This window comes from Amblyraja radiata, chromosome 9, assembly GCF_010909765.2.
Source record: "Amblyraja radiata isolate CabotCenter1 chromosome 9, sAmbRad1.1.pri, whole genome shotgun sequence".
Taxonomy (NCBI): Eukaryota; Metazoa; Chordata; class Chondrichthyes; order Rajiformes; family Rajidae; genus Amblyraja; species Amblyraja radiata.
In genome coordinates, this window is record NC_045964.1 from 62,552,710 (window position 1) to 62,578,772 (window position 26,063).

Genomic DNA, 26,063 nt, shown 5'->3' on the forward strand with positions numbered 1-26,063 from the left:
GATTTGGAACTTCAAGGGATGGTGATAATTAAAACCTGCTAGTCAATGCGTATTGGGGCCAAAAAGTAGGGGCAGAAATATAGAGATAAGAGACACTGCAGATGTTGGATTCTTCAGCAAAGAAACAAAGTGCTGGAGGAACTCAGCAGGTTGGTGGAGGGAATGGACAGACTACTCTTCGGGATGGGACCCTTCTTCAGACTGGCGGAGGGGAAGCCCGAGCAGAACCACCGGAATTGAGGCAACGCAGGTGAGAGCTCCATCCAGAACAGAGGGCTGGAAGCCGCATTTACTGAAGGAAAAAAAAGTACCTCGGAAGTCCTGGAGTGGAAACCCTTAACTTGCGGGCAGATGCGTTGGAGACAGAGGAATTACCATAGGCAGGGTGGGTGGCAGAGTAATTACGGTAGTGTGGGAGTCAATGTGATTCTAGTGAACGTCAATGATTAGACTGTCCCCCGTGATGGAGACAGAGAGATGCAGAAACATATTTGCTTAGCCGGTGTTAATGGGACACTTTATCTGTTCCCCTCAAACTTTCTTTGGTCTAAGAGACAACAAAGTCTCCTATCAACCTTTTCTACCCCAAGGGGAATTATCCAATCGTGCACAGCTAGAATTTCACAGTTCTGAAAACATTTTAATCAATGTCTTTTGCACTCCAGGTTAGTCCAGGTCCGTTTATTGTCACGTGTACCGAGGTACAGTGAAAAGCTTTTGTTGCGTGCTAACCAGTCAGCGGAAATACAACACATGATTACAATCGAGCCATTCAGAGTGTACCGATACATGATAAGGGAATAACGTTTAGTGCAAGATAAAGCCAGCAAAGTCTGATCAAACATAGAGGTCACCAGAGGTAGATAGTAGTTCACACTGTCCCTCGGAGGTCCCTCCTTAACAATCACATCTCTCCCCTAATGAGGTGACCTGAAATGTCTGCAGTACTGAAACTGTCGTCTTACTGGTCTTGTATCTACATATCATAACAACCCTGCTTTTAATGCCTTGGTCATTAAAGGATAGCAGCCCATGTACCATTCACTACTTTATTCACTCCTGCTGCTATTGTTAAGGATCAGTGGACACACACTTCACAGTCCTTCTCTTCATCCGCACGCTCAATCTACTCTCATTTATTGAACTCTGTTGTTGTATTATTGCACACTCATTTCCCTCTCAAATTTCTCAGGATGAACCTCACTTGCAGTGCTTCTGCTCAACTGACCAGACCAACTTTGATCTGTCGTTTTCACACCTTACCCTTCCATATTGCGAGACTCCCTCTCCCCTGACTCTCAGTCTACTCTGCAGGAGGACCTCGACCCGAAATGTCACCCATTCCTTCTCTCCAGAGATGCTGCCAGTCTTGCTGAGTTACTCCAGCATTTTGTGTCTATCTTTGGCGTCCACCAGCACCTGCAGTTCTTTCCTACACATTAACTCCAGACCTGACTAGTCCAACGTTCTCACAGCCAGACTCCCAGCTTACACTCACTAATTTACTCCTTGGAGCGCTGGAGGATGAGGGGTGATCTTATAGCATCTTCCTGCTTTTCTCGTTGTTAACCATATGGCCAATTTTTGTATCATTTGCAAACGTTTTCATGTTTCCTACATTCAGGACTAGATCACGAACATGCATTACAAAACGCTGCATACAGAGTACTGAGCCCAGTGCAACTCCACTGGAAATAGTCTTCAAGTCATAACAGCACCCAATAACCATTTGTTTAAGAAGGAACTGCAGATGTTGGAAAAATCGAAGGTTGATGGAATAACCATTTCTTTGTTTTGCTTCCCACCACAGCAAGTTTTAGATCCAATTTGTCATTCTCCCTTGGATCAGCCTGCAATCTTTGTTAAAAATCTACACAGACTACATCAACAGCACTGTTCTCATGAATTAATACCTTGACTAAATCTTTTACCTTTCAGAACAAACATTGAATTAAATTCAAAGAAGTGACGTATCAGACAATTCCACTCAATAAACCTTTAAATAGATTACCGAACAAAAAATATTCAATTTGCCATGAATTAGAAATTCTATCAATTTTTTTCAACAAATATAGTGTACTTAACATGGCCAGAGTGAGTCCCACCGCAAATTGGAGGAGCAGCACCTCATATTTCGCTTGGGTAGTTTACACCCCGGCGGTATGAACATTGACCTCCAATTTCAGGTAGTCCTTGCTTTCTCCTTCCTTCCCCTCCCCTTCCCTTCCCAGCTCTCCCACAGCCTACTGTCTCTGCCTCTTCCTTTCTTCTTCCCACCCACACATCAGTCTGAAGAAGGGACTCGAAACGTCACCTATTCCTTCGCCCCATAGATGCTGCCTCACCCGCTGAGTTTCTCCAACATTTTTGTCTACTTAACACTAAATGATCATCAATGATATCTTTGCAGTAAGGACTATTAAAAGGTTGGTATTAAGAATCAGACCTGTGGCTGTAGAGCTTGTAGGAATTGTTAAACATTTGAAAGGAACTGATATAGTCTTCAGGGGCAGCGTGAAGTGTACTCTGCAAGATTGAAAAAGAAGAACCACATGTTTTAGTTTATTTTATTTTTAGAGATACAGAGTACAAACAGGCCCTTCGGCCCACCAGGTCCATGCCGACCAGCGATCGGCACACACGAGGAACAATTTTTACATTTTACCAAGCCAGTTTATCTACAAACCTGTACGTTTTTTGAGTCTGGGATGAAACCGAAGATCTCAGAGAAAACCCACAACGCAAGTTACGGGGGGAATGTACAAACTGTGTACGGACAGCACCCGTAGTCGGGATCGAACCCGGGTCTCCGGCGTTGCAAGCGTTGTAAGGCAGCAAATCTACTGCTGTGCCACTGTGCCGCCCATGTAAATTGCCATGTTAAGTTAATGTTACTTTCTCAGCTCTTTGGGTTGTACGCTATTTCAGCAAGACGCCACAATTTATTTGAATGTGTGTTAGAACAGAATTTTCCAAGGTGAACTTGCATCCACCAAGATGGTGCCTGAGACTAGATTTGAAACAAATGCATGCTGGAGAGTCACTAGAAGGGAAATAAAAATAAAAATATTACAAGACTTGTTCCTTAGCCTGTAAACGTGGAGTGAATGTGGCTTTGAAAGAAGCTATTACAATTTGGAATGATGGTAGGAATCTTTTCACAAGAGGCTTGATTAGTACGGGTGTCAGGCGTTATGGGAGAAGGCAGGAGAATGGGGTTAAGAGGGAAAGATAGATCTGCCATGATTGAATGGCAGAGTAGACTTGATGGGCTGAATGGCCTAATTCTCCTCCTAGAACTTATGAACATGAAGGTAAATGAAATACAGTTTTCTAGTGGGTTAAGTATTATTCAGTGAGAGTCATAGAGCTATACTAAATGGAAGATAGACACAAAAAGCTGGAGTAACTTAGCGGGTCAGAAGGCATCTCTGGAGAAAAGGAATAGGTGATGTTTCGGATCTCGACCCGAAATGTCACCTATTCCTTTTCTCCACATATTCTGCTTGAACCCACTGAGTTACTCCAGCTTTTTGTCTATTTCTTAGGTTTTAACCAGCATCTGCAGCTCCTTCCTACACGACATGGAAACAGGCTCTACCGTCCTACTCATCCATGCTGATTTAGATGTCTATCTGAATTGGTAGCATTGACATCTCAGACTGAGACAGTTGTGGCCTTAAGGTCTCTAGAAAATTAAGTATAAAATTTAGGTTGATCTATAGTGCACTCCTGAGGGAAAGCTGACAGAAATCTTATTTCACCATCTGCTGTGTCCATGTGGAACTAAATAATATCATGGCTAGTCTTCCAGTTCAGCCACAGTAAATACTTTTAATTAATTGTCTTTAATTGCATAAAACTATCGGTATAAATTGCAGAATAAAATAGCAGATTGGGTTGACTATATGGACAACAGAATGTGGGTGCCAATGGACAGTGAGGTTGATTGGAAAAGCAAATCTACGACCGGCGATTCTAACTTCAATCTCTTTAATCGTTGAGCTGAAGTGTCTGAAGAAGGGTCTCGACCCGATATGTTACCCATTCCTTCTATCCAGAGATGCTGCCTGTCCCGCTGAGTTACACCAGCATTTTGTGTCTATCTTCGAGCTGAAGTGGAAATTGGAAACATTGATGAAGCTGAATTTTAGTTAAAAATATAAGAAGATATTAAATTGGCTTCTGGGCTAGCTTACAGCTTATATTTAGTCTCAAATTAGGCTTGCCTCAGGTTGCGGTGTGTGAGATAATAAATACTATAACATTGTCTCCCAAGTGATAAGCAGAGAAGGAGCTAGAGTCATCTCTTTGAAGTAAGATGTCATAAACCAAGTGTCCTATGTTTATGAGGGAGGAGGTGACAAGAGAGGAAACAGAGAAGTAGAAAGATAAAATGTCGTAAACCAAATGGCCAATGTTTTTAATATATCTTGTACCATGTGCCTTTGATGTGATGCATTCTGTAGAAACCTTTTCCTGTACCTCTGACCATGACTAATGTCTGTGGAATGTGCTAAGGGGACAAAAAAAACCCTATTAAATGCGATGTAATTCTGTTGTTCAGGGAAGTGGACTGAGGACGGTCAAGTGTCTACTTTGGTCACTTGACTGGAGTTCTCCCTCCCTTCCATCGGCCGATAATAAGTAAAGTTTTGAACTGGTCTACCAAACAATTTGTGTGGTGTCTGTTTATTAAGAAGCGAACCTGTTTAGTAGTTATAAAAGTAACTTTTTCAACATGACATGTGGAAAGACAAGGAATATTTGGTCAGCTTGCTGCAGACTCAAGCCAAAGCTGATAGATAGGTGCAGGATCAGAATGGAATTGGTCTTACCAATAATGTTGAGAGTAATGGGTGCCCATTAGAGATATTGAATGAGGAAATGTAAACTTGATTCCATTTAACAGATACAGTGTATTTGCTGCTCTGTGAGGGCAAGTATAAAGGCTGGTCAGTAGAACAGAGAGAAGTATAACCTTTGCAGTAGGATGATATCTAAAGAGATAATCTATTTTGACATCCATGATGAAATAATATTTTTCATAGTGGTAAGAAAGTATTGGATGTTTAGTAAGATGTATTGGACATTTAATTAATTATGGGCAGGTATAGAAAATAATCAAGAAGTTTAATAATCAAGAAGAATAATCAAGAAGGGTCTTGACCCGAAACATTGCCTATTTCCTTCGCTCCATAGAGGCTGCCTGTCCCGCTGAGTTTCTCCAGCATTTTGTCTACCTTCGAATTTCCAGCATCTGCAGTTCCCTCTTAAACAAGAAGTATAATGGTGTTTCAGTCAATAATATTATATAATATATGGAGGACCAGAATACATGGGAATAGATGTAATCAAATATATATGAAGGATTTCAAAGCAGTGGTTGGTTGACACCATGAGCAATGTATCTTCGGAAGGATATTTTGATCTTACGAGTAACGTTGCGTTGGATTTATCAGAAAAGATACCAGGATAACAAAAGGTTACATTTGGAAGGTGTCAAGATATTAAAAGATAAACAACAGGGTAGCCAGAGAGAAGACTGGCAGAGTATTACAAAGATGCCATTTCCACTAACTAAAAAGTCTAGGACCAGAGGAAATCGCCGAAAAATCGGGGCCAGGCATTTAATTTAGTTAGTTTAGTTTAGAGATACAGCGCGGAAAAGGCCCTTCGGCCCACCGAGTCCAAACCGACCAGCGATACCTGCACATTAATACTATCCTCCACACACTAGGGACTTTTTTACACATACACCAAGCCAATTAACCTACAAACCTGTACGTCTTTGGAGTGTGGGAGGAAGCCAAAGATTTCGGAGAAAATCCACGCAGGTCACGGGGAGAATGCACAAACTCCGTATAGACAGCGCCCGTAGTTGGGATCCAACCCGGGTCTACGGCGCTGCAAGCGCTGTAAGGTTGCAACTCTACCGCTGCGCCACCGTGCCGCCCCAAGAGCGATATCAGGAAATACATAGATCGAGGTACAATTCTATAATTTTCTTCTGCAAGTTGCTTACTATTCTCAGATTTATTATTACCTTTGGTTAAGTGGACATCAAGGAAGCTAAGGCAAAGCCAGGTAAATGGAGTTAGGTCACCAATCGAATGCAATTTTATTGAACAAGGCAAGAGTCTCCAGGGGTAAATAGCTTGCTTGATTTCCTATTGTACCAGTGATTTCTGCTGGCCATTAAATTGCGTGTGCTATACATTTCAGTAACTGCAAATGTGCTTCGCATCAGGTATTAATTGGCATGTTCTTCCCCCGTACGCTGAAGATACACGTTAGAGAAAGAGGTGTTTTTTTTTTAAAGAAATGGGCTGAGGAAAGGGATGTTATTCAACATTAGTTGCAACAAGTTCAACTTCAGCTTGATTCGAGTGTTTGGTAGTTTACGTACCTCAGCTTGAGGAAGGAATGTGATCTGTGTGGAAGCACCTCCCAGGTCCAGGATTCCAACACTGCTCTCATTTGTACTGTACAAGTGACCTATAAATTGCATGTAAAGAAAGTCACATTCTTATTCTATTGGAGACCTCATACTTTGGAAATAGAGGCTACTTGGCTCACAGGCTGAACTGACCAAGAACAAATTAACCTCTCCCCACTATCAGTGTAACATTAAAAGGCAAACGGGTTTCGCAAAGTTGTTGAGAGACAGACTCAACTAATTGATATATAATTCTTCTCTGGGCGGCACAGCGGTAGAGTTGCTGCCTTACAGCACCAGAGCTCCAGTTCAATCCTGACTGTCTGTACGGAGTTTGTACATTCTCCCTCTGACTGCATGGGTTTTCTCCGGGTGCTCTGGTTTTCTCTCATACTCCAAAGACGTACAGGTTTCTAAGTTAATTGGCTTCAGTAAAAATGGTATATTGTCCCTAGTGTGTAGGACAGTGCTAGTGTATAGCCAGCTTAACAATAAGGGGTAGGCCATTTAGGACTGAGATGAGGAAAAACTTTTTCAGCCAGAGAGTTGTGAATCTGTAGAATTCTCTGCCACAGAAGGCAGTGTAGGCCAATTCACTGGATGTATTCAAGAGAGAGTTAGATATAGCTCATAGGGCTAACGGAATCAAGTGAGTCTGAAGAAGGGTCCCGACCCGAAACATCACCCATTCCTTCTCTCCAGAGATGCTGCCTGTCCCGCTGAATTACTCCAGCATTTTGTGTCTACCTACGGAATCAAGGAATATGGGGAGAAAGCGGGAACAGAATACTGATTTTGGATGATCAGCCATGATCATATTGAATGGTGGTGCTGGCTCGAAGGGCTGAATGGCCTACTCCTGCGCCTGTTTTCTGTGTTTCTATGTATGGGGCAAAAGGAATTTCACTACATCTAGGTGTATGTGACAATAAATCAACCTTTGAACCTTTGAACCTTTGAACCTTTGGGGTGATTATGGGTCGGTGCGGACTTGGATGGCCGAAGAGTCTGTTTCCATCTCTAAAGCCTAAAGGATACGTTTCCTGTTTTGGCCTGCAGAAAGCCCTTCCTATTTCCCAGTTGAATCAAGAATTACGAGTTAGAAACTAAGTATTACTTTATAGAATCATACAGCGCAGAAACAGGCCCTTCAGCCCAACATCCATTCAGACCAAGATGCCTCAAGTAAGCTCGTCCATTTGCCCATGTTTGGCTCACTTCCCATTCAACCCTCCCCTTCCATCTCTACCTGTCCAAATGTCTTTCAAAAGCTGTTATTGTAGGGCTCATGTTGTCGACCTCCCCGTGGTGAGCCCTGTCAGCTGACCTCAGTCAGGCGAATGACAACAAACAGAGACAGCAGCAGAAATAACAACCTCTGCTGCCTCAAACGCAAGAAGAAGAAGCTGTTATTGTATCTTGATATATAGTTTACATCATTATATGGAATTAATTATTTAACAAGAATCACATGGCCCTCAGAGCTGAAAGATTGCCAACACCTGTGCCAAATAACCAAATGCCAATACAATGGTTTGCATATTTTGTTACGGCTAAATCAGGAATGATTAATATTCCATGGATTTCTGGCTACGGTATGTAAATGGATATGAAAATGTGAACCTCAACATGCTACAGAAAAAAAAACAAAAGCTAGAGCATTTTGTGAAAAAAAAATTCCAAGAAATAAAATTATTACTTCTCAAAGGTGGCAAGAGGAACATAAAAGAAATGATCAACGTACCAGTCAGGAAGTTTATTGTGATCCAGGCTAAAATTCCTGCAAATATAAAAACAAAATGGAACAATCATCATAAACAGCAACATTTTCAGTTAAAGTGTTTTATAAAGAGCAAGCAAATTAAAGAACATAGAATAAAGAACATGTTTAGGTTCATTGCCTGGATACAATTTTAACAAATGATAAATGTTAACATTTAACACACATGTTAAATGATAACGTTAACATTAAAGTTAATGCTGTACTCTTTCCTCACACAGCCATAACTTTATGAGCTTTGAACAAGCTGTTAACCTTGCTGTGGTAGTTATGAAACAAATAACATGATTATCAAGTAACCATATAACCATATAACAATTACAGCACGGAAACAGGCCATCTCGGCCCTACAAGTCCGTGCCGAACAACTTTTTTCCCTTAGTCCCACCTGCCTGCACTCATACCATAACCCTCCATTCCCTTCTCATCCATATGCCTATCCAATTTATTTTTAAATGATACCAACGAACCTGCCTCCACCACTTCTACTGGAAACTCATTCCACACCGCTACCACTCTCTGAGTAAAGAAGTTCCCCCTCATGTTACCCCTAAACTTCTGTCCCTTAATTCTGAAGTCATGTCCTCTTGTTTGAATCTTCCCTATTCTCAAAGGGAAAAGCTTGTCCACATCAACTCTGTCTATCCCTCTCATCATTTTAAAGACCTCTATCAAGTCCCCCCTTAACCTTCTGCGCACCAGAGAATAAAGACCTAACTTATTCAACCTTTCTCTGTAACTTAGTTGTTGAAACCCAGGCAACATTCTAGTAAATCTCCTCTGTACTCTCTCTATTTTGTTGACATCCTTCCTATAATTGGGCGACCAAAATTATACACCATACTGCAGATTTGGTCTCACCAATGCCTTGTACAATTTTAACATTACATCCCAGCTTCTATACTCAATGCTCTGATTTATAAAGGCTAGCATACTAAAGTACGTTTAGTTTATTATTTATCCTGTTGAAGATTTCTTTCGATACTTGCTCCACTGAATGTTTGGTCATTTTCCTTTACGGGTACAAACACCGACAATTTTACAAAAAGGTGATCAACAAAAATGTTAGGGGTGGGGAATTGGGGAAGAGAGGAAAATCACCTTTCATTTCATCCACAATTTAATTTTCTAGATTGTAGGCCAGAAGGGTTGGTGGGAACTATTCGAACTGTTCACTCTCAAGAGGTGTTGAGATATTTGTTAAGACATGGAGATTTACAGAGTGGGACAATGGAATCGTTCCTTTAAGCTTCTGTGCTATATGATGTGTCATACATTTAAAAAAATACAGCTCCAACACAGTCATCTGATCCAATTTCAAAGCCAGTACTTTGTGGAGTCCATTCCAAAATCCTTTTCAGAAACAAAATGGTGGTCATGGTGGCGCAGCGGTAGAGTTGCTGCCTTACAGCGAATTGACAGCTTTTATATGGTCAATGCACTTGGCTTTCCAAGTAAACCATGGTGACATGCATTATAGGCACAGCCCTCCCACCATTGAAAGCATCTACATGAGGTGCTGCCTTAAGATGGTGGCATCTATCATCGAGGATCCCACCATCCAGCCCATGCCCTCTTCTCACTGCAACTATCAGGTAGGGGGCACAGACGTCTGACGTCCTACATCAACAGGTTCAGGAACAGCTACTTTCCTACAACAATCGGATTCTTGAACCGACCTGGACAACCATAAACCAACCTCAGCAAAGGAAAATCACTGACCACCTCTTGCACCATCATGGACTAAACTAGGTGGGATCATATGCAGTCGAGATGGATAACAAGAATTACAGCAGTGTGTGCAAAGGAACTGCAGATGCTGGTTTACACCGAAGATAGACAAAAAAATGCCAGAGTAACTCAGCGGGACAGGCAGCATCTCCGGAGAGAAGGCAATAAACACCTTTAACTATGTCAAAGAACAAGAAAAAAAATGGCCTCGGTCTAATCCTTGAAAGTGCCATTATACCAATTTGTCATTAAAATAACACCATGCCAAGTTGCTTCACAGAAGATAAATGTAGTAAAGTCCAACACCGAGCTAAAAACATGATGATAGATGAAGCGGGCTTCATGATCATTGTGGAGGCAAATCTCAATATATCAGATGTAATTTCAACAATGACAAAATTTGTAGGTGAATATCATTATGCTGTATTGCTGTTGCTATTTTTGTGGCCCCGTTTACTAAATTCATACAGCCTCATGGAATCACTAGATACTCATTCCATTTCAATTGATTCAGCAGAAATTAGCTTACCATTAACCCCAGGGATAGATACAATTTTCAGCTGCAGAGAAACAAAAAAAGTATGAATTTTGGCACCAACCTTCGTATGTACCATTCATGATACTAACACAGTCATCTGGTACCAGAAAGGGAGAATCCTCAAAAAGTTCCTTGATCTAGATTGAGAAAGCACACATCAGAACGTTTAGATTTTACATGATTATTGTTTCTTTATCTTGTTTCACTTCTCTTATTTCTTTATCTTGCTGCTGAAAGTAAGAATTGCTCCACTGTCAGAACATATGACAATTAAACACTAGCGTTGATCTATTGGTTCCCCTTACTTCCCATTCATGATGTGCCCATGGTGGCAGCATCAAAAACCGGAGGAGATAAGTTTAGAGTGAGACGGACGAGTTTTAACTGAGAATTGAAGGGAGAGCTATTTTTATTCTCAGAGAGTGGTTGATATATGGAATGGTGGGGGGGAAGCAAACACAATCGCTATGTTTGAGAGGCCTTTAGACAGCCACCTAAATAGGCAGGGCTAGTAGGATACGTTCCTAATGCAGGCAAATAGGTAGATGGTCAAAGGGCAAAGTAGATGGGCGAAGGGGTCGGCATGGATGCAGTGGGCCGAAGGGCCCACTTCTGTGCTTCATAACTATATTTAAGAGGGAGTTAGATGTGGCCCTTGTGGCTAAAGGGATCAGGGGGTATGGAGAGAAGGCAGGTACAGGATACTGAGTTGGATGATCAGCCATGATCATATTGAATGGCGGTGCAGGCTCGAAGGGCCGAATGGCCTACTCCTGCACCTATTTTCTATGTTTCTATGTTTCTATAACGGCTTGACTCTATGTTGCCGTTCCACACATCATATTTGCAGCGGATGGCAAATAACTCTCCAGCTCAACCCCATCTTCCAGGATTGGTCTAAAACTGCTTCACTGTGCCCATGGTAGTATAGAACATATACTAGTACAAAACAGGAACAGGCCTTTCAGCACAAGATGTGTGCCCTAACCAGGATGCTAATTTAAACTAGTCCCACCTGCCTGTGTAAGCTCCATATCCCCTCTAATACCTTACCTGTCCAGTGTCGGTCAAAATGCATCTCAAATATAGTTTATCCCACTTCCCTTAGCACCTACCACCCTGCATAAAAGCCTTATCCAGAAAATCTCTCTTAAATTTGCTCCCTCTCATTTTAAACCTAAGCTCTTAAGTATTTAATATTTCCATCTTGAGGAAAAAATAAAACTCTGATCATCTATACCATTCGTAATTGATATTATTCTATCAGATCGCACCTCAGCCTTCTGCACTCAATCAAAAACAAATCAGGTTTGTCCAAGGTCTCCTTATAGCAAATGCACTCTAATTCAAGCAAATCCTACTGAACCTCTTCTACGCCCTCACCGAGGTCTCCACATGCTTCCTGTACAGAACTGGACACAATACTCCAAATGTGGTGCAACCGAAATTCCTTACAGCTGCAATGTGACTTGCCAACTTTTATACTCAATGCCCCAAATGACGAAGGCAAACACGCCATATTCCTGCTTTAATTCTGCCCCAGATATTCAACGGATCTGTACCACTGGTATGGCTTGATAATCTTCATTACTATCTACAATTCTACCATTTTTGCATTTCTGCAAACTTACTAATCAGGCTGTTATATTCCGGACGGCAGAATGAATAACAACTTACACGCAGGCTGCCTGGATCACGAGAGAGAGAGTTTTATTACCCAACATTCCCTGCTTATATACACCAACTCATTAACATATACATGAATATGCATGAATACATTACACTGCTCTCCTTTTTTCAAGTATTAAATCTAAGTACTCAGTTACAATTTTGTTGTTGTGATACTTGATTTAAACCAGTATTTATAAAATTCTAAATGATAACATCATATATTTATTTTACATATTTACACACTTTTGTTTTACTTATACAGTGAGTTACTTAACTTACAAACCTAATCTGACTACTGGTTTACGGATCCTGCCTGATCATCTAACTTGTTTGGCTCTGTTTTAGTACCCTGACTTTGACCTGAAGAATCTGATCCTTTGTCTGTTCTAACTGAACTTTGTGTTTCAATCACAGTGGTCTCTTCCAACTCACTTTCAGATAAAAACTCAGGGATTAAGACTTCATGCTCAGTTTTGGTTCATCTTTTGCTGGAATCATTTGATCAACATGAACACTTTTGATCCTATCTCCAACTTCAGCTAAGTATCTTTTTGTTCCACACACTTCCACTATTTTCCCAACATCCCATTTGTCTCGACTGGACTTGTTTTGAGAACATGAACCTGCTCATCTGGCTTGAAGTACCTCTCCTTTTTGTGGGAGTCAAAATGGCGTTTTTGACAACTGTTTTTGTTCAACTCAAGGCCAAATTGGGTTGAACTAGACTTAGGCGTATTCTTAGCCTTCTCTTCATCAACAGTTCTGCAGGTGGGTAACCCGTTCTTGTGTGTGGTGTGGTTCTGTACTTCAGCAAGAAACTAGCCAAACGATGTTTCATGCTGAGCTTTGAACTACCCTGCAAAACCTGTTTCTTGAGACTATCTTTGACTATTCTAACAGACCTTTCCACCGCCCCATTGGGCGCTGGATGGTATGGGGGAACAAGTGTGTGTTTTACACCATTCCGCTGCATGAACTCTTTGAACCGTTCTGAACGAAACTGAGGCCCGTTATCAGAAACAAGTTCTTCCGGTAAACCATGGCATGCAAAAATTGATCTCGACTCATCTACGGTACACTCAGTAGTAGTGCTTGACCACAAATGCTTAACCTCAATCCATTTGGAATGACTATCTACTAGTACCAGAAAATGATCATTACCCTTTTCACAAAAATCTACATGAACTCTCTGAAAAGGTCTACTTGGCCATGACCAGGGTTGCAGTGGTGTTTTTGGTGGTAAGCAAAGCAAGAATTTCATTGTCCTATACAGGGACACATGACAATAAACTCACTTGAACTTGAACTTGAACTTGGTTTACTCCGGCAATTTTGGCAGACCAGTGACTCAATGTCACTGTCAATACCAGACCAATACACAAAACTTCTGGCAATTGATTTCATGCTTACTATGCCAGGATGTTCGGCATGAAGTTTGTTCATAATTTTGTTTCTCAAAGACTCTGGTACAACCACTCTGTAACCCCACTTAATGCATCCCTGCACAAGTGGTGTACAACCCAAGTACATTTACATCTGGGTTCATCTCCAAGTTATGAAATCCTCTCTGGTGTTATCGCTTGATTCCCGCAGATTGTTGGTTTCCTGTTTTATGCTTGGCTCGACATGCTGAGGTGATATGGCCTTTCTTCTGGCAGTTATAACACTTGGCCATTTTGAACTGACAAAATTGGGATGAGTGATTACCGTTGCAACGATAGCAACTGGCTGAACTCGGCTCCCCGCCATACCTTGGTTTTGGTTTAGCGCCTATTGGTTTGGCCGTAGGCACTGCCTTGTGACAGTAAATGGCCACTGCAGTTCGTGGTGGACGAAACTCGCAAGCATTCTTTGATGCCATCACCATTGTGGTAGCAACATTGCATGCTTTCTCAAATGTAAGATCTGGAGTGTTCATGAGTTTGGACTGAATTTGTTCATCCACTAGACCACAAACAAATCTGTTGTGTGGTGCGCGTCCGAGAAAGGTTCCAAAGTTACAGTGTAAAGTTACGTTTTTCAAGGCAACAATTGATTGTCTCATACTGCTTCTGGTTTCTAGTGCCAAATTTATAGCTTTCTGCAATTTCCAGAGGCTTTGGGTTGAAGTGCTCCTCCAACTTCTTTGTAATGTCATTGAATGGCACGTCTTTTGCCTTTAAGGGCGCAAGGGGATTCACGAGTGTGCCGTACACTTCAGGACCGATCTGCGTGATCAGAATCGCTTTCATGCGTTCGCAAACAGCCTTATTTGTTTCAGCCACTATCTCTCCTTCACCACTAATCTCCATTATGTTGTTTGCCGTGAAAAACATGTTCGTTCTCTCCATATAGGAGCTGAACTTTTGTCAAAAGTGCCAAGGTTTCCATTATAACCTGTGGACGCTGCCTTCGTGCTTTCTCTTTTTTTTTATGATAAAAGTCCATTCGAAGATCCCGAATTCCTGTCTGTTCTGGTATAACAATTCACCTAAAACTTAGCTGTACAAAGGCTATTCAGCTTCAGGAAATCGACAAAAAAAAAATCAGTCTAAAATGTTATGCAATCCCAAGGATGGCATCTTGCCACATAGACACAACATAGAGATAGCCTGACAAACTTGCGCCGATTTGCACAGCTACTGTTTTAAACTACAGTCCCCTGCATAGAAGGATCTGCGGCCTATCGTGTCCAGCTCGCAAACAACTGCGACACATCTCCGTATTTACTGTTTAAAACGTTAAACAATACTGCGTGTTGCAAAATAGTCCTGCACTGTATTTAAAGGATGAGTTCACAAACTCTATCCCATTCTCGTCGCCAATTGTGTTATATTCCGGACGGCAGAATGAATAACAACTTACACGCAGGCTGCCTGGATCACGAGAGATTTTTATTACCCAACATTCCCTGCTTATATACAACACGAGCTCATTAACATATACATGAATATGCATGAATATGCATGAATACATTACACAGACCACCTAAATTTTCAATCAAATTATTGGTATATATTATTAACAGAGGTCCCAGCACTAAACCTGTGGAACACCATTGATCACAGATCAGTCAGAATAACACCCTTCCCCCACTACCCTCTGTCTTTAGACTTGAGAAATATAGTGCAGAAACAGGCCCGTCGGCCCACCGAGTCTGCACTGACCAGAGGTCACCCCATGCACCAACATTATTCTACACCACTAAGAACAATTTACAAATTTAACAAAGCCAATTAACCTACAAACTTGTACGTCTTTGGAGTGTGGGAGAAACCCAGAGCGCCTGGAGTAAACCCACACAGGTCACGGGGAGAACGTACAAACTCTGTACAGACAGCACCTGTAGTCAGGATTGAATCCGGGTTTCTGGCGCTGAAAGGCAGCAACTCTGCCTCTGTGCCGATCCCATTCGGTGTCTATGAGAATTTGCCATTATTTCTGTCCAACTTAAACTGTCCATATGCCCCTGCAGTCCAGTGCTCTCCTTCTAGAAGCTCTCTGTCTCACTGTCAAACAATCAATTCTGCATCATCTGCAAACCCCTTCATTTTATAATTAGATGGTAAAACATGTGGATGTCATTCAAATTCCGTCCATTCCCCCACTGCCCCTCTTCCTCCCGTCACTCTCCCCCATATCCCTCCTGCTCCTCCTTCCCCCAACCACACTGTGGAAAAGCCAGTTGCCTAGCTTGTAGATAGACACCAAAAGCTAGAGTGACTCAGTGGGTCAGGCAGCATCTCTGGATAAAGGAATAGGTGATGTTTTGGGTCAGGACCCTTGTAAACTGAATGCCAGGATACCAGATTTTCTTCTCCCAATGTAATCACATGAAAATAGTGTATCGGTATTGATGATTTTCTACAACACCACGCGTGTTACATACCTCTAACAGCAAAGCTTGTGCTTTCTGCTTGGGTAGCAGGCGTAGTCCTGCGGTGGCTTTGAGTACCACTGGGGTAGTGTACCAGTGTGTTGAAGGTATTGCCTCCTTTGCCACGTTCAGCAGTCCACGCACAGTCTCTGCGCCCTAAAACACATCACATTGCTTTTGTACAACATTCCTTTTTCTGCCTGTTCTGCACAAGTAATTTGAGTGCCAGAGCTAGCATCCGAGGCAGAGAAATGTATTCAAACTAACATAACAAGTAAAGCCCTGTTACAACACACTGTTTGTCAATAATGGTGCCACTGTTTGAAACATAAAAGGCATTGTGCAGAGCCAAAGTTGTTTGTAACGTGTTAAAATGTAGTCATGTACAAGACGATGACAGAAACGCCAGATGGGTCAATGGTCCTCAAGCTAGGCATGCGTATCTGTGGCCACTGGAGCCACGGGTTAAATTCCAAGAGATTGTGGACTGGTTTGCACAATTACGCCCACAGATTAGATATCAAATGGGATTGAAGGATTGTTTTCCTCCATCTGCCTAATTGCTCAGTAGCAAGACAAGGCAGGATGAAAGAGAACAAGAACAAACTTGCACCAATACACTGGCATCCCTTGGAACTCTGCCTCTTGCGTGCAACGATTACTAGGCACGGCATTAGCTCGTGTGTAGGTGTGTAAAACAATCTACCTTATTAAGTTGCATCATTCAAATTTTCCAATTAAGTCATCCAGCTTTCTGAAGAATAATATGTCTTCATTGTGGCGGTTTCAATTGTACTGTAAACATCCAAACCTGGTTATGACTTGCAAGACAACTAAATAATTGAGATAGACACAAAGTGCTGGAGTAACTCTCATAACAGGCAGCATCACTGGGGAGAAGGAATGGGTGAAGTTTCGGGTCGAGGCACTTCTTCAGACTCGACCCGAAACGCCATCCGTTCCTTCTCTTCAGAGATGCTGTCTGTCCCGCTGAATTACTCCAGCATTTTGTTTCTATCTTCGGTGTAAACCAGCATCTGCAGTTCCTTCCTACACATAAATAATTGCGATTCCCTGTGAAGAGATGCAGTACCCACCTTTTCAGGGTCATCTACATAAGCGGAGAGACCGGGTTTTACTGATTCAAAGACTTCATTGAACAGTTGAGGGGGTTCTGTTTCAAAGAAAAATACGTGTTACTAATTTGTAGAATATAGTGAATATATTTTGAAGAGGAAGTCTTATTTCAAATACCCAACAAGAAGAGTTGTTTCTTCATGTTATTACATTGCCCAAGCAGTTTAATGTACAGGAATGGGGCAACTTATGCAGTTAAAAAATATATTAGCAACTTAATTTTATATTTAATCATGGGCACAAAAGGTTATAATCACTCCATACTGCCTACCGTCCTGTTCAAAATATAATTTAATTAACAGTCAAATTTATACAACATACTGTAGATACAAGCCCTTTGTCCGACATTGTCTGCTGTTTCTATCTGCTGTTTCCTTACCCAGTTTCTCTATTTGTCTGCAACCTTCTTCACTCTCCGCTGCACCACCAGTTTTGGTGTCATCTGAAAACTCACTCACTTTGCTACCTACATTCCCATCCAAATTATTAATATCTATGACAAACAACAGAGCTCTTAATTTGTTGGGAACTACAGGCCAATTGCCAGCTTTAAATGCAAGCAGACTCAACTAAAGGAAATAAAAATGATGAAGACCAAGTCAAAATAAGATAACTACATTGTACACATAAACTGTACTCACCAGGATTCTTCTGTACAAAAGTGTAGACGTGTATGCGAGTCCCTGTGCTTCCAGCATCAAATACAATTCCATAACACACGTCGGATAGATTTCCAGATCTTGATCTTGAAGGCAAGATGTCCTGATTTCCAATTGCATATTGAGGGTGATAAATATCGACTTCTGACGATGAAATGCACGCCAAGAACACAAGGAACAGCAGAACCAAGAGCTTTCTTAAGGGTTCCATCTTTCTATGGCGGAGTACACTGCGGCATTGGAGGCGGAGATTACTTCTGGAATTTAATCTGACTTTATAAATCTGTAAATACAAGTTTAACAAAACAGTTGTTGGCAGTCCCACTCATGAGCAAAACGTCCCTACTTCCTCCTATAGTTGGAGATTGCATTAAGATGGCCAGAAGGGAAACTAATCCAATAACCACAGCTCCTCAGGCAAGGGTTCTGACCAACCCATTTTCTTCAGAGATGCTGCCTGATCTGCTGAGTTACTCCTGCATTTTGTGTCTAGCTCCCCAGGCAGAGTCTTCTTCAAAAATGTACATTGTACCAGAATGCTTATATGCGTAGAGTAACTATATTCAATAATCCAACTGGGTTTTGAATGCTCTCTACAGACACAGGGAACTGCAGATACTCATTTATATGGGAAAACAAAGACAAAAGTGCTGACAAAGTACCTAAACCAGGTCAGGCGGCATATCTGGAGAACATGGATGGGTGATGTTTCAGGTCGGGACCCTTCTTTAGATTCGATGGATGCCATTTCAGGTCGAGACCCCTCTTTAGTCAGAAGAAGGGCCCAGACACAAAACGTTACCCATTCGTGTTCTCCAGAGATGCTACCTAGCCCACTGAGTTACTCAAGCGTTTTGCCTGTTTGCTTTTTTTTTTAAAGAATTCTGTCTAGCTGTGCTTAGGAGCTGCATAACTTAAACTTGTTCAACTTGCAAAATTTTATTTGCCTAGCTCATCACCACACGAAAGACGTGCAAGATTATTTGATTAGACACTGTGATTACAATTCAATGCTATCCCAATGATCAGCATACTTGTTTAATTTACAAAATGTGTTTGCCAAGCTCACCACCCCCCACAAGTTAAAAGTTATACAGGATAATTTGACCTAATTTTTTGCAATCTTCTGACAATATCAAGAACACCCAACACAGAAGCAACCTTAGAATAAAATCTATAGGTACCCAGTTATCCCCAAGGGTTAGACGTGTTAGTTTGCAGTCGGGTGGATGAGACCCACATGCTGGTGGGAACAGAGGCAATCAGGACATTCAAGAGGGAATTCGATAGGAAAGGGTTAGGGGGAAGGAATGGGAGAAAATGGGACTTGATGAGACTGCTTCGCTAGGAGCTGATGGGTCAAAAATACACAATTTAATATGACCATCAAATTGATTGGAATCGTCCAAGAAATACCACAAGATGGCTGAGGGCATCTAGCATGTTAGCTGGAAACACAGGAATAAATAACCACTGTCAACCAAATAAGAGCTGACCCTGTGTGAATAGTGATGCTTTAACAACTTTCCGGTAAACCAGAGGCCCGACTTCAAATCACAACAGGTGGAATTTAGATTAGGTTTATAATCTCCATAATTATCTGCAATTTTAACAATTACGTGAAGATACCCAGCTGCTTTATTTCACTGACATTCTTCAGGTGAAGAACCTGATCCATCCTATATATGACTCAAGACTCACAGTAGTAAGGTTGACATTTAAACATCCTCTGACACAATCTAACAAGCCACTTTGTTCAGGGCAACTGGAGATAGGCAAAGCATGTTGTTGCTGTGCCAGTGATGTCCGCTCCACAAACAAAAAGGTGCACATTAGAAAGACACCAAATGCTGGAGTAACTCAGCGGGACAGACAGCATCTCTGGAGAGAAGGAATGGGTGACGTTTTGGGTCGAAATCCACATGGGGTACACTAAACTATTCATCATTTGGTATTGGTTTGTTATTATCACTTGTCCCAAGATAGAGTGGAAAAACTTCATTTGCAAGCAATCCAATCAAATCATATTAACCACCTTGCATTACCTGATGTACTTGTGTATGGCCTATTTATAAATAGGCCACACACAGGTAATGAAAAGCGAAAAATACCAGGGTGTAGAATATAGTATTATAGCAATATAGTGTTACGATGTAAGGGCCACAACGAGCTAGGTTGGGAGATCAGGACTACGTTGTTATTTTATTTCTTGCCATCTGCATAGCGTTGGCCTTAACTCTGGGTAATACTCTGACCTCCGCGGTCAGTTTGGGTCTGTGGGTCACTAGACACATGTTGACATGGTACCATGCCCTCAAACAAACCCACTCTCCATTATTGAATTTTCTCATCCCATCTGCAAACCTCATACAATGTACCGGGAGATTGCAGCGAATTGGGGACGCAGCCCAGACCATCACACAAACCAACCTCCCCTCCATTCACTCTATGGGGTAGAAGATTGCAACCTTCACGTGTTCTGCCCTGTTTCGACGACTGCAATCAACCCGGCGTGCACGATCAAATAGAACAAGTTGTCCTACAACTTTAGGCTGTGCACGCCATACGCAAGAAGAAGAAGATTTACTCTATTTATACCTCACGCTGCCTCAGCAAGGCCAGCAGCTTAATCAAGGATGAGTCGCATCCTGGCCACTCCCTCTTCTCCCCTCTCCCATTGGGCAAAAGGTATAGAAGTGTGAAAACGCACACCTCCAGATTCAGGGACAGTTTCTTCCCAGCTTTTATCAAGCAACTGAACCATCATACCACAACCAGAGAGCAGTCCTGAACTGCTATCTACCTCATTGGAGACCCTCGGACTTTGATTGGACTTTACTGGCTTTATCTTACATTAAACGTTATTCCCTTATCACTGATCTGTGAACTGTGAATGACTCCATTGCACTCATTGACAGCACAGTCCTTCCGCTGATTGGATAGCACGCAACAAAAGTGTTTGACTACCTTGGTACGTGTGACAATAAACTAAACAAACTGACTAAACTAACTAACTAACTAACTAGGAGAGGAGCTAGTGGATACCATTACACAAGTATTTTTAAATATATTTATATTAAGCATTAAACTGGAAGTTTCCAAGCTTTAGCAGGGAGGGATGTTCAGAACCTTGACACCAGGATAACTGAACCCAATGACTGGGGAACAACAAACTGTCATGTTTGACACTGTTTAGTCTGTGTATGACCCATGATCCCACTTGTTTGAAATGGGTAAACCTAAATTGCTTTAAAGCATTTACAGATACATTATAGTACACTATCACGTTTGTTATTAACTTTAATAATGGTTTAAAAAAATGTGTTTAGATTAGCTTTAGACAAATCAGGTTCATTGTAAATAGACAAAAATGCTGGAGAAACTCAGCGGGTGAGGCAGCATCTATGGAGCGAAGGAAATAGGCAACGTTTCGGGTCAAGGCCCTTCTTCAGACTGATGTGAGGGTAGGGGGGGGGGGGGGGTGGGGGAAGAAAAAAGGAAGAGGCGGAAACAGTGGGCTGAGGGAGAGCTGGGAAGGGTGAGGAGGAAGCAGGGACTACCTGAAAGTCAATGTTCATACTGCTGGGGTGTAAACTGCCCAAGCAAAATATGTGGTGCTGTTCCTCTAATTTGCGCTGGGCCTCCCTCTGACAATGAAGGAGGCCCAGGACAGAAACGGAATAGGAGGGGGAGTTGAAGTGCTGAGAATGTCAAGATGCTCTTGTATTGTGTTTTCCTTGTGTTAACCATCTGTTGTTGAATATGATTGACATAAATAAGAAGTATGTTATGACTAATGAAATAATTGGTACCCATGTAGTAGATAATATATTTTCGTTTAGTTGTATCTAACAAAAAAACAAAAGTTGTTTACTGCACAGTATAACAGTCGGCTAATTTTGCTCTGAAGTCAGAGAACTGCTGAGCTGTTAACTGCCGTCATCTCTCCATGATATCATGCAATAAAGTCTCTTGAAGCAAACCTTCAAAGTCTCCGCTTTTCATTTCCCTTTAATTTCCCTCTAAAATAATTTCTTCCACAATATGTTAACTCACTCATTCCTGGGATCATTCTCATAAACCTGCTCTGGACCCTCTCCAGAGCCAGCACATCCTTCCTCGGATATGGGGCCCAAAATTGCTCACAATACGACAATGTACACAATACAATGTTCAACGTGACCAAGGTGCTTACAAGAGCTAGTCCTATTTGCCTGAAATTGGCCTATATCCATCTAAACCTTTCGTATCCATGTATCTAATGCCTCTGTAATTGTACCCACCTTTACCACTTTGTCTGGTAGCTTGGTTCATGTACCTGCCACTCTGTGTTTTACAAAAGAAGACATAAAATGCTGGAGTAAATCAGCGGGTCAAGCAGCTTCCCTGGGGTTTGGGGAAGTTCTGAAGAAGAGTTCCGTCCTGAAATGTCACCTATCCATTTTCCCCGGTGATGTGGCCTGACTCGCTGAACTACTCCAGCATTTTGTGTCTTAGTTATAACTGATCAACTGATTTTGTTGGACTATTCAGCAAATTACTAGGCGTAGCTGCATGAGTCACCTCCCTTAAATTATATTAAACATTTGACAGTGCCATTTGTAAATGAATAACAAGTATGTTTGTCAAATAAGTAAAGAAAACTCAACATTATTGTTTAAAAATTGCACACACAGGTTTAGGAAGATCACGTCCTTTCTAAGACTTAGAGTAACGTCCCTCCGGGCAGGGAAAGTGGGTTCAAACATCGTTCATATTACACAATAAATGACATATCTGAATGTCTTCCCATGGAACCCTTTCTTTCCCCATTTTACAACACTGGAGCAAGCCAGCATCCAAAAGGAAACAAATCCAATTTCTCTGTCCATTCTTGTTTTCATATCCCTTCCCTTACTAAAAAGGTAATGATGGATTCTGTTTGCCGTGAGATAAAGAATAGATATAACATTGAATTTCAGTGAAAGGAGCTGCCTAACTTTGCTTTTCCTACCTCCTTTTAATACGTTCGTCAAACAGCGTGGAAACAGGCCCTTCGGCCCAACTTGCCCACTCCAACCAACATGCTTGCCCCATCTACACTAGTCCCACCTGGTCGAATTTGGCCCATTTCCCTAGAAACCATTCCTATCCATGTACCTGTCTAAATGTTTCTTAAACGTTGCGTAGTATCTGCGTCACTTATCTCCTATGGCAGCTCATTCCATACACCCACATATTTTTGTGTGCAAAAATGTACCCTTTAGGTTCTTACAAAAATGTTCCCCCTACCCCCCACCTTAAACCGTATTTAAAAATAGAAACAGAAGCTACAGGAAAAACTCAGCAGGTCAGGCAGCAACTGTGGAAAAATACCTGTTTTTTATTTCAGATTCCCAGCAATTACAGTTTACGTCAAAGATTAAGAAAAGACAATAGACAATAGTGCAGGAGTAGGACATTCGGCCCTTCGAGCCTGCACCGCCATTCAATGTGACCATGGTTGATCATCCACAATCAGTAACCCTGCCTTCTCCCCATACCCCCTGACGCAGCTATCTTTAAGAGCCCTATCTAGCTCTCTCGTGAAAGTATCCAGAGAACTGGCCTCCACCGCCCTCTGAGGCAGTGAATTCCACAGACTCACAACTCTCTGTGTGAAAAAGTGTTTCCTCATCTCCGTTCAAAATGGCTTACATAGACAATAGGTGCAGGAGTAGGCCATTCGTCCCTTCAAGCCAACACCGCCATTCAGTGTGATCATAGCTGATCATCCACAATCAGTACCCCGTTCCTGCCTTCTCCTCATATCCCCTAACTCTGCTATCTTCAAGAGCCCTATCTAGCTCTCTCTTACCCCTTATTCTTAACCTGTGGTCCCTGGTTCTGGGCTCCCCCAACATCGAGAACATGTTTCCTGCCTCTAGCAAGTCCAAACCATTAATAATCTTATATGTTTCAATAAGATTCCCTATCATCCTTCTAAATTCCAGTGTATACAAGCCCAGCCGCTCCATTCTCTCAGCATATGACAGTCCCGGCATCCCGGGAATTAACCTTGTGAACCTACGCTGCACTCCCTCAATAGCAAGAATGTCCTTCCTCAAATTTGGAGACCAAAACTGCACACAATACTCTAGGTGTGGTCTCACTAGGGCCCTGTACAACTGCAGGAGGATATCTTTGCTCCTATACTCAACTCCTCTTGTTAAGAAGGCCAACATGCCACTCGCTTTCTTCACTGCCTTCTGTACCAGCATGGTTACTTTCATTGACTGATGAACAAGGTCCCCCAGATCCTGTTGTACTTCCCCTTTTCCCAACATGACACCATTTAGATAATAATCTGCCTTCCTGTTTTTGCTACCAAAGTGGATAACTTCACATGTATCCACATTAAAAGTGCATCTGCCATGCATCTGCCCACTCACCCAACCTGTCCAAGTCACCCTGCATTCTCATAGCATCCTCCTCACAGTTCACACTGCCACCCAGAATGTTTTATAGTCATAGGTCCCAGACAGGACAATGAAATTCGTACTTGCAGCAGCACAACAGAATGCAAATATAGAAAAGAAGACAAAACTAATGCCCCAAGGTCTATGTAGTTGAGAGATTATTTGGAGGTTAAAGTGTTTAATGGCTGTGGAAAGAAGCTGCTCCTGAACCTGGACGTTACAGCTTTCAGGCTCACTGCATCTACCATGAGAAGAGAATTGTTCGATAGTTAGACGAGCTGCAATCTTAGGAGTGAAATGTAAGCAGGGAAGAAAATGTACAACGCAGCAAGATAAATCTTCTGAAATAAATGTCGCGATTAAAGGGGAAAGTGACAAGGTAAAGTAAAACCCTCAGCAGGGTAGAGGCAGCCTTGTCAGCTCAGATCAGATGACAAAAGTTTGACACAGCTCCCTGGGGCAGAGAGAGAGAGAGGGGGTTGAGATTACACTTGTGGCTGTGACAAGTGACAGAAAAAGACTGACAGCCAGTGTCGCTTGGGCAGCTTACACCAGCGGCATGAATATTGATTTCTCTAGCTTCATGTAACCCTTGCTTTCCCTCTCTCTCCGTTCCTCCCCCACCCTAGTTCTCCGACTAGTTTCACTGTCCTCCTGATTAATTTTACTGATTGCATGCCTCGTTGTCACCTTGCCCCTCAGCCAACAATGAACCATTCTACATTTCCTTGATCATCGCCTGCTTTGATCTGACATTTTCACACCTTGCCCTTCCATAAAGCTTTTCACTGTACCTCAGTACACGTGACAATTAACTAAACAAAACTCTCTAACTAAACTAAACTAAACTAGACTCCCTCTCTTATTGTGAAGAAGGGTCTCGATCCGAAACTACACCCATTCCTTCTCTCCAGAGATGCTGCCTGACCCGCTGAATTACTCCAACATTTTGTGTCTATCTTCAGTGTAAACCAGCACCTGCAGTTCCTTCCCACATATAATGACAGCTCTCAGCAACCAACCAGCCAAGAGTCAGTGGGGTGGGAGACTAGAGATATGGAAGGGTACGGTGTGACAACGACAAATCAAAGCAGACGATGCTCAAGGATCAAAATGTAGAATTGTTAGTGTGTAGGAAGGAACTGCAGATGCTGGTTTACACTGAAGATAAAGACACAAAATGCCGGAGTAACTCAGTGGTGACAGCCGGCATCTCTGGAGAGAAGTGACCGAGACTCTTCTTCCAACCCAGGCACGCCCGATGGTCGGCGCAGATCACCATCAACCCGATGTGAGGACGACAACCGCGGCCACTCACTCACTCACTCACTCACTCACTCACTCACCCTCCAGCCGACCGACCGACCTGACCCATCTCCAATGCCGGCTCCACCGCGCATGCCCAACGCTCGGCCTCTCTCCCTCCCCCCCCAGTGACGTCACGTTTGAATGGCGCTCACGTCACCCGATCGGACGCCGGCGTCGCCCGGCCGGCCCGCGTTTCCATGGTAACGGACCGGGCCCTCGCTGCCCCGCTCTCAGTCTCAACCCAAAACGTCACTCACTCCTTCTCTCCAGAGATGCTGCCTGTCCCGCTGAGTTAGTCACTCCAGCATTTTGTGTACCAGCCTTGCCACCTACACCAACAAGCACACTTATTATTGCACCCTCAATAACTAATCACACGTGTAAACACTCAGAACAAACAAAAAATATATATTGTGAAATAAACAGCAATTTGTTCTATTATTTTCGTCATATTGGATGCTGGGTGGAGGAAGGAACTGCAGATGCTGGTTTACACCGCATATAGAC

At 42.4% G+C, this 26,063-nt stretch overlaps 1 protein-coding gene across 2 annotated transcripts in view; it reads right to left on the reverse strand.

Annotated features, from left to right (window-relative positions):
• entpd5 (ectonucleoside triphosphate diphosphohydrolase 5 (inactive)) overlaps window positions 1-25,665 on the reverse strand; it is a 35,550-nt gene extending 9,885 nt beyond the window's left edge. For both annotated transcript variants that reach the window (XM_033027634.1, XM_033027633.1), the window contains exons 1-8: window positions 25,595-25,665; window positions 17,794-18,094; window positions 17,113-17,189; window positions 16,028-16,171; window positions 10,550-10,625; window positions 8,184-8,219; window positions 6,410-6,498; window positions 2,447-2,526 (exon numbers count right to left, since the gene is read on the reverse strand). In XM_033027634.1, coding sequence (XP_032883525.1) covers window positions 2,447-2,526; window positions 6,410-6,498; window positions 8,184-8,219; window positions 10,550-10,625; window positions 16,028-16,171; window positions 17,113-17,189; window positions 17,794-18,094; window positions 25,595-25,648 — 857 coding nt within the window. In that variant the 5' untranslated portion in view covers window positions 25,649-25,665. The remainder of the gene's footprint in view (window positions 1-2,446; window positions 2,527-6,409; window positions 6,499-8,183; window positions 8,220-10,549; window positions 10,626-16,027; window positions 16,172-17,112; window positions 17,190-17,793; window positions 18,095-25,594) is intronic.
• Window positions 25,666-26,063: the final 398 nt, after the last annotated feature.